The 15,021-nt window shown below is 51.3% G+C and overlaps 8 protein-coding genes across 9 annotated transcripts; 2 read left to right on the top strand and 6 right to left on the bottom strand.

Annotated features, from left to right (window-relative positions):
- Window positions 1-83: 83 nt before the first annotated feature.
- Window positions 84-1,988, bottom strand: PPTG_13094 (hypothetical protein). The gene has a single exon (XM_008908821.1). The coding sequence runs from the start codon at window positions 1,891-1,893 to the stop codon at window positions 196-198; it is 1,698 nt and encodes a 565-aa protein (XP_008907069.1). The 5' UTR covers window positions 1,894-1,988; the 3' UTR covers window positions 84-195.
- A 103-nt stretch (window positions 1,989-2,091) lies between these two features.
- PPTG_13093 (hypothetical protein) lies at window positions 2,092-5,275 on the top strand. The gene has a single exon (XM_008908820.1). The coding sequence runs from the start codon at window positions 2,126-2,128 to the stop codon at window positions 5,177-5,179; it is 3,054 nt and encodes a 1,017-aa protein (XP_008907068.1). The 5' UTR covers window positions 2,092-2,125; the 3' UTR covers window positions 5,180-5,275.
- Window positions 5,195-6,714, bottom strand: PPTG_13092 (hypothetical protein). The gene has a single exon (XM_008908819.1). The coding sequence runs from the start codon at window positions 6,649-6,651 to the stop codon at window positions 5,251-5,253; it is 1,401 nt and encodes a 466-aa protein (XP_008907067.1). The 5' UTR covers window positions 6,652-6,714; the 3' UTR covers window positions 5,195-5,250.
- A 78-nt stretch (window positions 6,715-6,792) lies between these two features.
- Window positions 6,793-8,386, bottom strand: PPTG_13091 (hypothetical protein). Its single transcript, XM_008908818.1, has one exon. It carries the CDS (start codon window positions 8,158-8,160, stop codon window positions 7,054-7,056), a length of 1,107 nt encoding a protein of 368 aa, XP_008907066.1. The 5' UTR covers window positions 8,161-8,386; the 3' UTR covers window positions 6,793-7,053.
- Window positions 8,387-9,346: 960 nt separating this feature from the next.
- Window positions 9,347-10,330, bottom strand: PPTG_13090. Of its 2 annotated transcripts, XM_008908817.1 has the most exons (3): window positions 10,170-10,259; window positions 9,531-10,050; window positions 9,405-9,463 (listed from the first exon to the last, which is right to left on the bottom strand). In XM_008908817.1, the coding sequence occupies exons 1-2, from the start codon at window positions 10,232-10,234 to the stop codon at window positions 9,537-9,539; spliced, it is 579 nt and encodes a 192-aa protein (XP_008907065.1). In that variant the 5' UTR covers window positions 10,235-10,259; the 3' UTR covers window positions 9,405-9,463; window positions 9,531-9,536. The 2 variants fall into 2 exon arrangements, with proteins under 2 accessions (XP_008907064.1, XP_008907065.1); XM_008908816.1 differs by having other exon boundaries at window positions 9,347-10,050; window positions 10,170-10,330.
- An 86-nt stretch (window positions 10,331-10,416) lies between these two features.
- Window positions 10,417-12,936, bottom strand: PPTG_13089 (hypothetical protein; the record flags this gene model as incomplete). The annotated part of the gene is made up of 1 exon (XM_008908815.1): window positions 10,417-12,936. One exon carries the CDS (start codon window positions 12,934-12,936, stop codon window positions 10,417-10,419), a length of 2,520 nt encoding a protein of 839 aa, XP_008907063.1.
- A 141-nt stretch (window positions 12,937-13,077) lies between these two features.
- Window positions 13,078-13,814, top strand: PPTG_23169 (hypothetical protein; the record flags this gene model as incomplete). Its single annotated transcript, XM_008908814.1, has 2 exons — window positions 13,078-13,094; window positions 13,724-13,814. The coding sequence occupies 2 exons, from the start codon at window positions 13,078-13,080 to the stop codon at window positions 13,812-13,814; spliced, it is 108 nt and encodes a 35-aa protein (XP_008907062.1).
- A 487-nt stretch (window positions 13,815-14,301) lies between these two features.
- On the bottom strand, window positions 14,302-14,985 carry PPTG_13088 (hypothetical protein; the record flags this gene model as incomplete). Its single annotated transcript, XM_008908813.1, has 1 exon — window positions 14,302-14,985. One exon carries the CDS (start codon window positions 14,983-14,985, stop codon window positions 14,302-14,304), a length of 684 nt encoding a protein of 227 aa, XP_008907061.1.
- Between the last annotated feature and the right edge of the window lie 36 nt (window positions 14,986-15,021).

The raw sequence follows: 15,021 nt of genomic DNA, 5'->3' as shown, positions 1-15,021 counted from the left end.
TTCAATCTTGGACCCGATACAAAAGTTAGGATAGAAGTACTGATAGATGATTGGTTGATAGTTATTGCAACGGATAGATGATTGGATGCAAGATATAACCGGGTTAGTTAAAATACTCCGGGTTAACTGATCAAGTTGAAGCGGAACAGCTAGATGTCAACTCATACTGTATTATGTTGCCTAGCATCTACTACTTTATCCCCAGAGCGGCAGAATTGAATGTGCGCCGCAGAACCAGCGGTCGCACTTGTAGAACGACTCGCGATCAAACCTTGTCTGACACTCGTGCTCGTTTGGCAGTGCCTTGGACGGGCACGGACTCTTAAGGTGCAATGCCGGCGGGTTCTGGTACATAGCTTCGCCCTCCATCATAAACAGATCCAGAGCCTTCACGCGGTTCGTCACTAGATGCTTCTCGCGTACGAGTTCCATCCCGGCGCGACGGATCCGATCGATCTCTGGCCAGTTACGGGGGTCGTTTACCCACCAGATGATCGCCTCTGGGTCTCTGCGATCAAATCCCACAAAATGTTCGCCCTCATTCATCCCCAGTGCTGCCAGCAACGGCGACACGTCGCGGTTCACAGCCAGCAGCGTACCCGTCGAAGGGATCTCGAAGATCTTAGCGATAACGTACTGGAAAATCAGCGTCGTCGTGATACCAGTGCGATACGAACGCAGGTAGGACGCGTAAATAGCCGACTGGTTATCAGCGACATAATAACCGGAATGCTGATACACGTCCATGATATCCCGGTGGTCCTGCTGATAAATACCCAGCCAATGGCGCAGCGGGTACCAGTTCGAGCCGAGTTTACCAGACAGAATAATCTTGTTGATCGGATACTCATTGAACGAGGCATTCACAAAGTCTGGGCCAGAGGAGTGTGGCAACCACACGGTTAATGGTAGATCCCGTTCGTTCACGGTATCCGTAATCTTGGCAAAGTAGTCGTCCATGAAGTACGTGTAGGTGCCCACCATCACGTCCACTTTTGTTAGAATCTCATCGCGTAAAATGATAGGATTGAATTGGTCGTAGTAGTGTAAGTCATCGTTCCACACCGCGATGATCGTACCCAGTGCGCGCAGTTCGTGGAAGTAGGCGCTGTATTCTTGCAACAGTGCCATAGGGTAATAGAACGAGTTCAAACAGAAGAGCATGACGCTGGGGGCGCGTTTTTTGTCCATGTCGTAAATTACCTTCATTGGGTTCTTGGAGGTATCGAGATCTTCCCACCCATGCTCGGCCTTGAGCTCCTCAAACAGCGACAGGAACGAGCGCAGGACGTAGCCTTTCCAGTGTGACGTGCATCCTACTAAGAATTTGCGTCCATTCGTGCGTTTCTTGCGCTCCGCCACCCACGCCTTCACTTCTCTAGGGTTTAGTGCAGAAGCAGGGAAAAGCTTCCCCTCGGGTCTCCCTGTTGTCTCTCTCAAACTCTGCATATCAACGTCCATCTCGTGGTAGAAGCCTAATTGTCCGTTGTGACCGCGTTGTGGCACAAAGTATCCATTAAAACGCATTCTGCCCACCGCCTCCAGCGCCAAGAGCGTTGAACCGCCGATCACTAGCACCGCTAACACGCCCAACAGCAGCGCACACTTCCACATGGAGCGAGCACCTCTTGGTGTCAGTAACAATCGCGAGAGCGCGGCGGCATGCAATATTTTTAGCCAATCCGAAACGCTACCACGTCTCCGTCGCTTCCCCTGCTTGTCATTGTCGTCGTCGTCATCTGCGTTTCGGCGGCGTGAGGAGACTATGGGCAGAAGCATCTTACTGCTGCCGTTGCTACCCCCAGTCAGGCGCACTTCCAGCAGATCCTCCAGCTCCTCGCGCGGGTCCATGTCGGACGTGCGGGAACCACCGCTGCCCACTCGCTCGCGCATCTTGAGGCTGGCGTTGGAGCGGTGCTGGCGTTGGAGCGGAGCTCGTACCGAAGCGTAATGGAGTCATGGGTAACGCCGACACCTGTTATCACGTCATATGATTCGTCAAAATAATATCCATAATCAACTTTTTAACCAATAAAATTACAGTTGGATGCACTATTGGTCAAAACCATTCCTACACCCACTATTTCAGCCAGTCACAACTGCGCGCGTTATTTCGTCAAGTTGGATGCCGCTGCAGACGCTCACACCGGAGCTGGCGGCGCAGATCGCGGCAGACTACCCGGCGCTTCAGAGTCTCAACCTGTCTAGCAATGCGCTCCGTGATGTACGCCACCTGCAGCTGCTGCCGCGCTGCTTGACACAGCTGGATCTCGGTGGAAATCGCCTCACGGCGCTACCCGAAGAATTGGGAATATGGCTGCCAGAACTGCGTCTGCTACGACTGCGAGCCAACGCACTTGAGTCGCTGCGACCGCTCATTGGCTGCACACAGCTACAGACGCTTGACGTTGGCACCAACTGCGTGGCCCTTGTGAGCGAGCTACGTTTCCTGCAGTCATTGACGCACCTCCGTCATCTTTTGTTGGACGGGAATCCGATAGCCGAGTCGCTCACTTACCGCCGTGAGGTGCTAGCCATGCTACCACAGCTGCAAACGCTAGACAGACAGGAGATTACAGCAGCTGAAAGGCTTTATGCCAAGCTTCAGCTAAAGACACAGATCGGTGGAGGAGCTACAGTCCGGTCGCCGTCACCAGTACCGTCACCGACGAGATTATTAACGCCAGAGAGTCTACAGACGCAAAGAAATACCGAACAAGATGGTGAAATACCAGTAGTGAATACGACGTTGAGAGTGGAGATAAATCGGGAGTTGGAAGAGGAGGAGAAAGAAAACGACACGAATCACAGGATGGAGTATAGCGTGTCGGATGAGATGGAAAGGCAGCCGTCACCTCTAGTTTTAGCTGCAACGACCACACCATCACCTGAACGACACAAGAGACAAGATATGTTTCGTCAATCCAGGAGACCGGATCGCCGAGACAGCAACATAACCCGACAGGAGTACACCGGCTCACAGAATAACCATTACCAGCCCGCCAGTAGAATAGATGATGGCCACAATATCGCTGTGTCGGATGCTGGAACAAGAGAGATGCTACTGAAAAGCCGCGTGGAGGCGCTCGAAGCCATACTCACCGTGCAGGACAAAACTATAAGGCATACACTAGCTAGATTCGGCGAGCGCAGTCCAGGTTCCCAATTGAACATAGTCAGTAAAAACGGAGATGCTGTTGTGCCGACAGTTGAAGCTGCTGCAGCTGTGTACACCCAGCTGCTCGCTGCTTGGCGTGAGAAGTGCGTCTCTCTTATGGTCCAAGCTCAGTCAAGCGAACTGGAAAATGAGGCTCTAATTCAGGACTACCGACTACAAGAAGCCCAGATCAGCGAAGATCTTGCGCGCTGTGAAGAGAAGCTAGAGATTTGGCAGCAACGAGCAGCCGATTTTGAAGCTCAGCGTGATCTGGAGGTGGTAGCTACGCGCCAAGCCGAAGCTCAACGAGCACAGGCCAACGCTAAGGCTGTCCAAGCAGTACGAGGATTGGCGCTGGAGCGTGAAAAACTCCAGAATTTGGCTGGGACGGTGGTTCGGTTCACTGGCGGTCTAGTTCGTGATAAAGTGGAGCAGCTACACAGCGGTTCTGCGAGGTTACAAGCGTTAGAGCGACGTCTATTGCTCGCCAAAGAGCGAGTAGAGTTGGTGTCTACTCTGGTAACTCATCGGGAGGCGAGGCTGCGTAATAGCGAGGCTGCACTGGAGGCTGAACGACGAGTATGGGCTCACCGACTGGAACAGATGCGTAATGTGAGAATGCAAGACCAGGAGACGAAAAACGAGAACAGTGGCGACATTTCCAACGCAGCGGTGCGTCCACCTGCAGAAGGGAAAATCTTGAGACCAGCAACCGAGACAGCACTACGCGCGCTGTTTCACCGTCTCGACTGTTATGACACTGGGCTAGTACGCTCACAAGTGCTGCTGCAAGCTTTACGACGAGGAGATCCAGGCGTGCTTAGTGCTGTCGGAGGCCCTAAAAAACTCTCAAAGCTCGTATCGCACGTCGAGACTGCACTCCGCAAGTTATCCCTTACTGGTACACTCACATGGGGTGAATTTTTGCTTTTCTTCATCCCAGAGAGTTCCGTATCCTTAGCTGCATTGTTGGAGGATAACAAGGACTCTACTGAAGCAGAACATGCCGACTCGAATGGTGCGTGCTCCCTCTGTACAGCAGTAAAGAGCAGTGAACTACCAAGTCGGCCATTCACATTGCCAATTAGCCTGCCAACGGACCAAACCGAAGCGAAGCTGATCAAGAAGCGCAAAGACCGTAAGGTGTTAGAGTCGCTGAGTCACAGTGAACTTGTGCAACAGAATGTAGTGCTCCTAGCTGATCGGGAACGTCTTCGTCGATTACTTGCACGAGATGCCCACGACTTGCGCGATCAAGTGCGTGGCGTTCGTCGAGAATGGGAAGTCAAGACCAGAGAGTTGGTCCACCAAAAAGACAGACTGGAACGAGATCTGAATGATCAAGCTGAGGTGCTTTTTGATGCCCAGAAGCAGCGTGAAGTAGCTGCAGTAGCGCGGGATGAGGCTCTACTGGAAGTCCAGAGACTACGAGAGCAGCTTACAACACAGGAACAAGACTTTGAGCTGCAAAGGAAGAAACTGGAGGCTGAGAGTGCAAAGCGACTGCAACATGAGCAGGAAATCTACCAGACTGAGATCCAAGACGCTCGCTTAGCCCATTCGTTGCTTCAGACTGACCACAGTAAACAACAGGTGCGCGTTCGACAGCTCGAAAGGGACTTGGCACGACAAAAAGAGGCACTACTCGCCCACGAGACGGAGCGTGTTGCCAATCTTGAAGAAAAGATACGTCGACGTGATGCAGAGTTGGCTCGGTTGAGACGGGAACGCAACACCATTTTGAGCTCCTTGCGCGAACAGGAACATAAGCTGGCAATGGCAACGGAGCCGACGTCTACGGAGTCCATCGCTACTCAAACGGAGCAAGCACCACAAAGAACAGTGGCGTCCCAAACACAAGCTGAAGCTCCCAGCGATCGAATGAGCATCAACGAAATCTCTGACAATGGTGCAGAAGACAAGGAGGTGAAGCTTTTTCGTCCTGGCCAGTTAACGCCAGAGGATGTGAATCTGCGGCTGCAAAAGCTGCAGTCACTGACCGAGAGCTTGTTAGCAGACTAGTAGAAACAAACTTAAAAGAGGTGTAACATGAAGTGTGAACTATTGAATATATACGATACAGCCATATCCAGCTAGACGACGTAGTTTTTACCTGCGACCATCTTCGTCTTTGGGTCCTTCTTTGGTCGTCGCAAAGACGATGGAGCTAACACACTGGCCTTGCCTTGTTGACTTTTAGCCCACGAGTAGAACATGACGCCGCTCACGACGATGAGCGTGGCGACGCCGCGTTTCGTGTCGAAGCACTGAGATTCCTGTTGACTGCAATACAGCATCGAGCTGATCACGAACACGCACACAGCACGCAAGCTCTGCATGATGCCAGTAGTGACTGCGCCACTAGAGCCCAGCATCACAAAATACGTGAGTCCATGAGCCAATTGGGACAGCGTATACGCCACAAGCGCAGACACAATGTACGTTGTGTTGCCGTTAGCCTCAGCGATAGGCTGCGTCACCAGTGCGTCCCATTCCGGTAGCACAAAAATACTCTGGTACACGGCGATGATAGCGACACAAGCCGCGCCAATCTTAAGACACAACTCCTTCGGATGTGGTCGTTCCGCCAGCTTGAGTGTGTATTCTCCAGTCACGTAGTTACCGCCGTAGAATGCCGCTCCAATCAGCGTATTGAAGCAGCCCATGAGCACAATGGCGTTGTCACGTCCGCTTCCTGACTCTCCCAGTGCGCTAAACGCCAGTCCGAAGGTCACTAGTGCAATTCCGAACCATTCTTCCTTAGACACGACCTTCTTGAGGATGAAGCGGGACATGAGCGCCGACCAGCAGATGACACTTGAGTACACGACCTGGTACAGTCCGCTGCCAGCCATAGAGAGCCCCACGTTGGAGAAGATACAGCCAGCGAAGTCTAGTACCACCGACACGATGATGCAGAGCTGTACGGTGGATAATGAGAAGGAGACAGAGGATGGCGTCACGCGGAAGCCCAGCGCTGGCTTCGCCTCGTCGTCACTGCTAACGTCTTCGCTCTCTTCCTTCTCGTTACCCTCTTCGGCTACGGTGGCACGTCGTGTGAGCTCCATGTCCACAATCTCCAGATCCATAGAGCGTCGCTTCGTGGGCGTCAGTGTGTCGGTCTGTGTGGGCGTGAGCTCCGGCTGCTCCACGTCGTCCTCTGGGGACGTGCTGACCTGCATCTGCAGCTTCTTGGGACTTTCTGGCATCTCCAGCTTCTTCTCTTGCGTCTCTTTTCCTTTCTCTATAGTCTTTTGAGCCGCAGTAGCGCCTACAGCGGGTAGTAGCCCCACGAGCATCATTCCTAAATAGTTGCACAGTGGCAATAGCATGGCTTTCTGGTCGCCTGCGCCTTGGTAGAATACGAACTGCGCCAAGCACGTGGAGAAGACGCCAGTGAACAAGAATACTCCCTGTACTAGCAACATGCGCAGCGCAGCGCCGCGATCTGTGGCCATAGCGGGCGACACCTTGGACACCTTGGGCAGCTCCATGGTAAGAAGGCGACTGAGACGCTGTCGGAAATGCGACGTGTCCAACACGACGTTACGATGATTGGTCGAAAAAGACGGCAAAGAATTTGTGGGAGTGGACGAAATTAGAAATGCGATCGAACGATGATAGTCAGAGCATGAACCGAATTTCTGCCTGTCGACCAGCTGAATGGTATCCGCTTGGACTTGGTTTTCCTCTGTCCTGTGCTTTGTGCTGCGCGACTGGACACGATTGTCTATTCCTCATCTTAGTCGCCGTTAATCTAATCTTGTCTGCACGGTTATTTAAGTGCAAGAAGCAGATATTGAATAGCTTTATTCGCAATAAAATCGAAGTCCGAGATCAAGTTGAAGCCGTTGAAGTGGTTTACCAATTCCCTCTAGCTAGAATGAACCTGCCATCTAAGCAGTGTATCCAGCGTACGTGGGGTAGGCGGCGTAGTCCCATTCGACGCTGCTCTGGAGCAGGTCGTAGTCGAAGCCGTCAGCTCCGCCGCTAACGTACAGGAACTTGGTGACAGGCACCGTAGCGTGATAGCTGAAGGTTGTATTGCCCGGCACGAAGAGGACGTCGCCTTGGATCAGCTGCGCTGTCTCGCCGTCCACTTCAACCGATAGCTGTCCCTCCTCAAGCTGGAACGCCAGTGGCTGCTTGGGCGTGATGGTGTTTACAGTCTCGTTGCTGGCCTTCGCCGACATGGTGAGCGTACCCATAGTGAAGTTGCCACCGCTCTGAGGACCCTTCTGCACGGGCGCTAGCAACTTGTAGCCGTTCTCATAGTTAAGATACTTCTGCGCAAAGTTCTTGGCCACGAAGAACGGTGTGTGGCCGTCATCGGCTAGCTCGTTCGTGCCGTTGTGCCAGTTGCCGCTTCCGGCAGTTCCGTTCACCGTGTCGTGACGAGTCTCCCAGGTTAGCTGGGCGTACACGTCGTATTCCTCAAGCGCCGAGATCGTGTCGGCGTTCGTGCCGGCAGACGAGTTCGTGTGCGAAGGCGCGAAGTTCGCGTACGTGCTGGAGTTGTAATACGAGTCGCGGAGTGCGACGAAGAGCACCTCGAAGCCACCAGGTTGGATGACGCCGGTCATCTGCGTGTCTGGATCCAGCACTTGGAACGTGTGATACGTGTTGTGCGGCACAGCACCATAGTCGCCCTGTGTTAGCACGCGGGTCTGCTGCTCGGACGTGGAGTTGTAGGACTCGGCCCAGAGCTGGAACCGACCGCGGGTGCAGTAGAAATTCTCGTAGTGAGTCTTGTGAATATGCGGAAGCACACCCAAACTCGTGGATTCCGGTGCACTGGTCTGCAGCAGAGTGAACGCGCCACCGGAGGACGGGCCCGTAACGGAGAAGCGATAGATCTGGTCACCGATCTTGACAGCTTCACCGTAGTTCTTGGGCAGTACGTACGGGCAAAGCTCCTCGGGAGCTGTGTCTACGACTAGCGAACCGGAGGTGAGTGCGGCCACACTCGCAGACAAAGCAAGAAGACAAGTGCAGATCTTCATATCGAACGGACTTGGTACTGGATGCAACTGGAGACTTTTGCGGTGGAGAGCCAAATGCGGAATGAAAGCTGTACCGGAGGTATCGACTGGCCCAGTGACTGGGAGCTGGCCAAGTCAAGGGAGCAGTGCATGCAAGATTGGACTAGTCTACCTTGACGTCAGACAGCTGCTGCGTACTGGCATGTACAAAACAGGACAGCCGCCTCGAAGTTGAGCAAAGGAGCCTTCAAAGCCGCCTTGCGTGTACATGTACTCTTGTCTGGCGTGGCATCACAGCGTAAGGCAGACAATACAGTGTTTATGATCGGCCACGCTCTTCACGTGGCCCTGACGGATTCTGGAGCAGGGCAAGCTTGGTCTGTCTGAGAGAAAGTGCGGCTTATCCACAATTTGATGATGTTCGCGGGCAAATACTGATTGCCTGCGACGACGAAAGGAGAATAACCATCGACAATTGAGAAGTTCGGTCTGAAACAAGCGACTTCTCATTCACGGTATCCGATTTGCACCTGCACTACTGTCAGGAAACCATCGTTGCATTCGATATATCGATGCAGTATCGAGCGCAGCGAGAGCCATTGATTCGGAGCAGAGATCCATTGCACTTACTTTGTTTTTCAAGGGTTTTGTCACTGACAAGAATTGTCAGACGTGAAATTGATCCTGAAGTTTGTTTGTCAATCAAAAATCCGGAACACCGGACTACTGTTTATGCTGGCATACGTTGAAGTTGATATGTTTATGCTAGACAGCACGGCCGTGGTCCACGGGCTCTCAATGCACCGTAGCAGTTGGAAGCACAAGAAAACCACTGTCTGCTTTGTATGATAAAACCTCCTCGATACCCCCAAGGTGGTTGGCCTAGCAGCAGCTTCTCCTGGCGGACGACTCCTATACTTGCCTGGATGTCGCAAGCGCTTCCAGTCCGTCGAGTGCCATCGGATATGTACGAGCGCATGATAAGCTCTCAAACATGCAATTTTCTAGGGCTTTTGAACAAGAACCGGATGGGCCGACGTCTCGAGAAATGGCACAACCAAATTCTTCAGTGCTTTCTCGCGCTGAGCAGCAAGAGTTCATCCGACCCATGAATCAATTCGTTATAGTCAAATGTATCAGCACTGCCGAGAACAGGCCTCAGATGCTGCTGATTAGCAACATCCGGGGCCTATTCTACATCGGCACACAAGACCTTCACACTGAAATGTTGTCAATCAGACAACACATAAACAATTGTAAAATAACGTTAAAGCATCTCATGTGTTAAGTGAGTGGCAGAACCTCTTCGTTCCTCTCTTCTCTCCTGCAAAAAAAACACTATCGTCTCCTTTATACTCGTGCAGCTGCACCTCACACTAAGGGCTACTCACCGTCAACTAACTTCCCAGCATAATTGACTTGCAGAGCAACACCACCGCCGTGGCTGCCCAGCCTGTAAAATTACCCATCAATAGGCCCATGGATGTGATAGTCACGTAGTCGGATACGGATACGACCTCTCTCTTCGATTTGATCTGGGGCTTGATCGGTGGTTTTACGCTGTCCTTGGCATTAGGCTGGTAGCAATAGTACATGCCCGCGACGCCCATAAGACAGACCTCCCAGCCGAACATGGCTCGAGTGCTGAGCGAGCCGCTATATGCGCGCGTACTGGAGCCAATGAAGCCTGTGGCGAAGGACAGTAGCAGTGGTGCTAATTGGGCGAAAGTCTCGCCTAGGCGAGGCTTGAGCGATGGACCGTAGTGGTCATACAGCCGTCGCTTTTCTGGGTCCGAGAGTACCTCGTAAGCCTCAGTAATCGCTTGGAATTGCTCTGGTTCAGCGTTGGGATTCTTGTCTGGATGATACTTGAGCGCCATGGAGCGATAAGCCTTGACGATCACGGAAGGACTGCTCGTAGCACAGCAATATACAGTTAGTGTGAAGCGATGGACTATAGTCACAGCGTGATTGTGTAGGCTATAGTAGGAGAATGGCGACGGAAGAGGCGCGAATAGAGAGACAAGTACCTTGCGTCCGCGTCCACATCGAGAACCGAGTAGTAGCACGGCTCCTGCACCTCGTACATGGCCATCACGGCGGCAGGTCGGAAGCCGTGTGTCTGGTCTGAGAATTAGTGGCAAAAAAGTGTATGTCTACCTAATTTTTAGATCTTTTTGACCAATCAAAGTGAAATTGAAGTCTGCTTCAACAAACAGTCTTATATTTAATGTGAATGTACCGCTCGAAGCGGTTGGCGAAGTAGCTACCGAATGGCTACTTCAGAATGGATTGTACTACCACGTCGAGGAAGCTGACAGATAGTGTGGGGGCTCGGAGCTTCATAGCGTCGAACTGCTCGCGACTCATCTCAAAGACCGTGCAGGGCTCGGCTGCGATGGCTACAGTTTGACGAGGCTGCTGGCTGAAGAAGAAAACCTCACCGAACATGGAGCCAGGCAGCACAGTCTGCAGCTGAGTGAGAGGTTGGCCGGGGTCCACGCTGCCGTCTTCGTTCACGAGCAGGTTAACCGACCCACGAGCCAAGAAGTAAAAATGTTCCGAGGACTCTGCAACGTGGTAGAACTCGTGACCAGCAGGGATCTCACGCTTACTGAAGAACTGGTCGACACCTTTCAGCAGCCTCGAGTTGTCGGGTTCTCCTAAATAGCGGTGCAATAACAAGCTGATAGGCTCATTAGCGTATCCACGAGTCTCCTTTGAGCCATTCGCATCAGGCATCAACTGCTTCGCGCAGAACTCGAGAGCTGAGTCGGTCGTGGCGAAGATGCTGTCATCAGTCGCTGCTTTACTCTTCAGCAGCAGAGCACGGATATTTGGACGTACATTAGCGTATACGACACGGATGCCTTGGATCTTACAGTAGTTGTGCAAGATAGCGAAGGCGCTGCATGCTGCAGTCGCATCCATGCCGGATACGCGAGTGAAATCGATGACAACGAACTCAGTTGGAATAGCATTTTCGTCCGATGTGGGCGTACCATCAAGACACTCAACCGGGGCATTCCAGGACGCGCGGATTGGGAGGAAGCTGGACTCACGCTGTGTTCCTCGCTCGTCTTCATTGTCGCTTGTTTGTCTACGAACGTAGATGCCCTTCTGAACGCCGTCCAGGATTTTAACAGCCGAACCGAAGAAGAGGTACCCGCAGAACTCGAAGTGTGCGATACCAGCGTTTTTCACGTTGAACACGGTGCTCTGAGCGAGGTTACGTGTCCCCACTGACGCGTTGGGACGGAAACTCATAGTACTCTGTCCAAAATTCGGTACAGCCACGGAAAAGCGAGTCACTGCGCTTTCGCCAAAGTTCGGCCTCGGAGCTGATGCTATTGGGCGAGGATTCAGGACTGGAACTTGTACGTAGCTGATCATAAAGTTGAGAGCAGCTACACCCACGCCGGCCACGATACCGAGCTCAAGAGAGAAGAAGTTGATAGCCAGGAACGTCAGCCACACGACGACGCACTCACGCAGGTACATCTTGCGATAAGCGAGTATCAGCCACTCCAGCATGAGGTCCAACGCCACGAAGATGAGTGTGGCTGCAACGAAGAACGTGGGTACATGACTCATGACGGCCACAGGGATCGCGACGATAGCGAGTTCCGCCAGGATGACACAAACGCCTACGATGCGTGAGTTGGTCTTGGAACGACAAGTGAAGATGGTCTGTTCAAAGTTGTACGACCCGGTGTACCCTCCGAATAACCCACTCACAATGTTAGACCAGCCCACAGTCTTTAGTTCGTGGTTAATGTTGAGTTTGCTGCCCATGTCGATCTCAATGGCAACGACGTCCAGACTGGAAGAGAAGGCGACGATCAAGACCATCCCGAGCCACGTGACGACCTGTCTAGGAATCTGATCCCAGTGAACCAGAGAGGCATCGTACAGACTGATGATCTCCGAGATAGAGGCAGATTTCTCGGCCGGCTCCATCCACCCGCTCTCACGTGCTTCATCGAGCGAAATACTGCCGGCTACCAGAACCAAGAAGAAAAATACTGGCATAGCCACAATAGCAGTCGATAGTGCGAACGGGTTCTTATACATCTTCGAAATCACCAATAGTAATATACCACCGATAAATCCTGGTACACAAAGGATAATGTTGTGAGTGTCCTTGAACGCATCGAGCATCGACGAGAAATCATTGACCACTAATCCAGTGCTGATTGCAAACCCGGCAAAGAGACAGAAGATGCCGGTGTATGCAAGATAACCACCGATCACGGGCATCGGTAAGTACGAGGCAAGAGCAGCGAGTTTGAATCGCCCCATGATGACCAGACAAACGCCCAACGACGCCGTCGCGACGCCCATAGTGACGATAGTCGTGGCAATCTTGGCCTCCGCAGTCACGTCTTCGTCGTCGTTGTCGTTAAGCGAGTTACAAATCGACGTGGCCATGGCGCCGAGAAAGATGAGACCGACGTTTTGCACTTGACCGATGGCGAACGGCAGCGAACTCATGAGCGTGAACATGAGCTGGTGGATTGCGCTGGAGAAGATGACGAGCTTGGACAAAGCCGGCATGTAGTGCAAGAAGGTCGGGTGACTGAAGATGATGGCGGCGTAGCCGTACATGGTGGGGATGGCTCGAATCGAGTTGACAACTCCATACATTAACGAGTTCGCGAACTTGGTCATAGGGTGTAAGCTGTACGAACTGACTTCAGGTTTACTGTTGGAATGCGTTGGTCCCCTGCTGAGTAGGAACGCTCGCGAAGCAGAGAAACTTGGCTTCCGACTTCGATCATGAGTGATGGAGGCCATGCCCAGCGAGGCCAGACACTTACTTCACTGCAGAGGGTCGGAACGCAGAATGAGCCTGTACGCGCTTGGGTCAAATCACTGAGAATGCAGGAATGCAACATTGGAAGCGCTGCTTTCAGGCTATGTCCACTGAATTTTGTTATGGGGATTGGCTTGAGGTATGTAATGCACGAGCAGATCCCAAGACAAGTGAAGGTGCTGTACCGACGATTCCCCGAGGAACTCCTACTGTACTGGCAGTACTGCGGGCCGTGCAACTTGCACGATGCAAGCCGTTGGTGACCAAGATCACATGCCCGTGTTAACTTTACACTGTTACTAGTAAGGGATTAATGTTTGGGAACATAGAAATAATACTCGTGTATGAAATTTTGCTGTGCCCCTAGTGGGCGAGCCGCCGAACTGAATCATTTCAGTCAGACCAGGTTTTTCAAAACCATTATTAATGAATGGCATCGATGATGGCAAAGTACTGGGAAGACGAATTTTCCCACCAGCAAGCCGTTTTCGGCTCCTCAAGAAAGTAACACGATTTGAAATCTGCTTACAAGAAACCTGCAGCCTGTCCATTTTTGGCGGGGCCGGGCTTCCTTTTTTTTTTTTAAATATTGTTCATGCCAACGAGAACTATTTTAATAGTTCTTGTTGGCATGGACTCAGAGCCTAATCAAGCACGTAATGATGCTCACAGAGGTATTTCAAACGAAAAGTCGTTGCATGTTTCCTGTCAAAATGACAAAGAAAGAGGATGAAGTATGCTGATTGACCAGGACGGTGAACTTATCAGGCTGTATCGACAGGAGAGTCCCTCAGCAAGCGCGTTTGGATACCGCGACTACAACGTCTCCAGTGAAACCGCGATCAAGTTAGTCAATTAAGAAAATGGGGGCAATTTCCAAGAGCAGACTTGTTTAAATAAAAAGAGAATGGCAACGCAGGTTTGTGTTACCACGAACCTAGCGGATGTCGCGCTCTGAGCCTTTGACTGAACAGAAGGATAATACGAGGGATAAATTTTGAAATGTTAATGCTAAAAAAAGAATCTCGATGCTAAAAAAAGTCTTAAGTTTTTTTTTTTTTTTTTTGGGGGGTTTTTTTTTTTTGGGGGGGGGGGGGATATTTGTTAAGTCTTTTTCAGTTGATTTAATTTAGATTAAATCTGTATTTTTTAAAATATAGATACACATAAAAAATGCAGTCTTAAATATATATTTTTTAATCTAGATTGTATTTAGACTGCATTTTATTACTTAAGTACATGAGTTTTACACTACTTTTTAAATGTACGAGCCACGTGCTAAGTGTTCGCACTTTCGTGTCGTTTAACAATGCGTATATTGTGTTCATGCATTGATTTAGCTGATACTAGCGGCCATTGGACAAGTGGCTCTCACAGAACTCGAGAGCCGCATTCATAGTATCATAGAAACTCTCCTTACTCGTGACCTCGTTCTTCAACAATAGCTTGCGAATCTTGGGAAGTACATTCACAAACAAAATCGAAATCCCTTGGTTTCCGCAATACTTTTTCAGGATCAGGAATGCACCTCGAGCAGCTGTTGCGTCCATTCCAGACACATGAGTGAAGTCCATGACGACAAGTTCAGTTGGTAAAATATTCGAGTTTGGTGCTGGAGAGCCATCCAAGCACTCGACGGTAATGTTGTGCGATAACGCACATACCGGTAGATACTTCTGCTTGTCTGAAGTGTTGCTACACTTGTGCACGTAGACACCTTTCTGCACACCCTCAATAAGCTGGACAACCGATGCGAAGAATAAATATCCGTGAAACTCAAAGTGCGCGATAGAACCAAGATTCCTGGAAACTACTAAGGGCTCTAAGATATCCCGCGCATCACGCGAATAATCCTGGATCATGACAGGAGCTTGGATATAGTTCAGAATAAAATTGAGGGCTGCAACACCGATTCCAATGAGCATACCCAAATCCAGCGACACCAGGTTGATCGCAAGAAACGAGAGCCATACCACAGCCCACTCGCGGATGCACATCTTACGATATGCAAGCACCAGCCACTCGAGCATGAGATCCAAAGCCACGAAGAAGAGTGTGGCAGCCAA

The sequence above is a fragment of the Phytophthora parasitica genome (assembly GCF_000247585.1).
Source record: "Phytophthora parasitica INRA-310 unplaced genomic scaffold supercont2.31, whole genome shotgun sequence".
In the NCBI taxonomy this organism is placed as follows: domain Eukaryota; phylum Oomycota; class Peronosporomycetes; order Peronosporales; family Peronosporaceae; genus Phytophthora; species Phytophthora nicotianae.
Note: the sequence above shows the minus strand (reverse complement) of the source record. Positions and strands in the feature narration are given on the sequence as shown.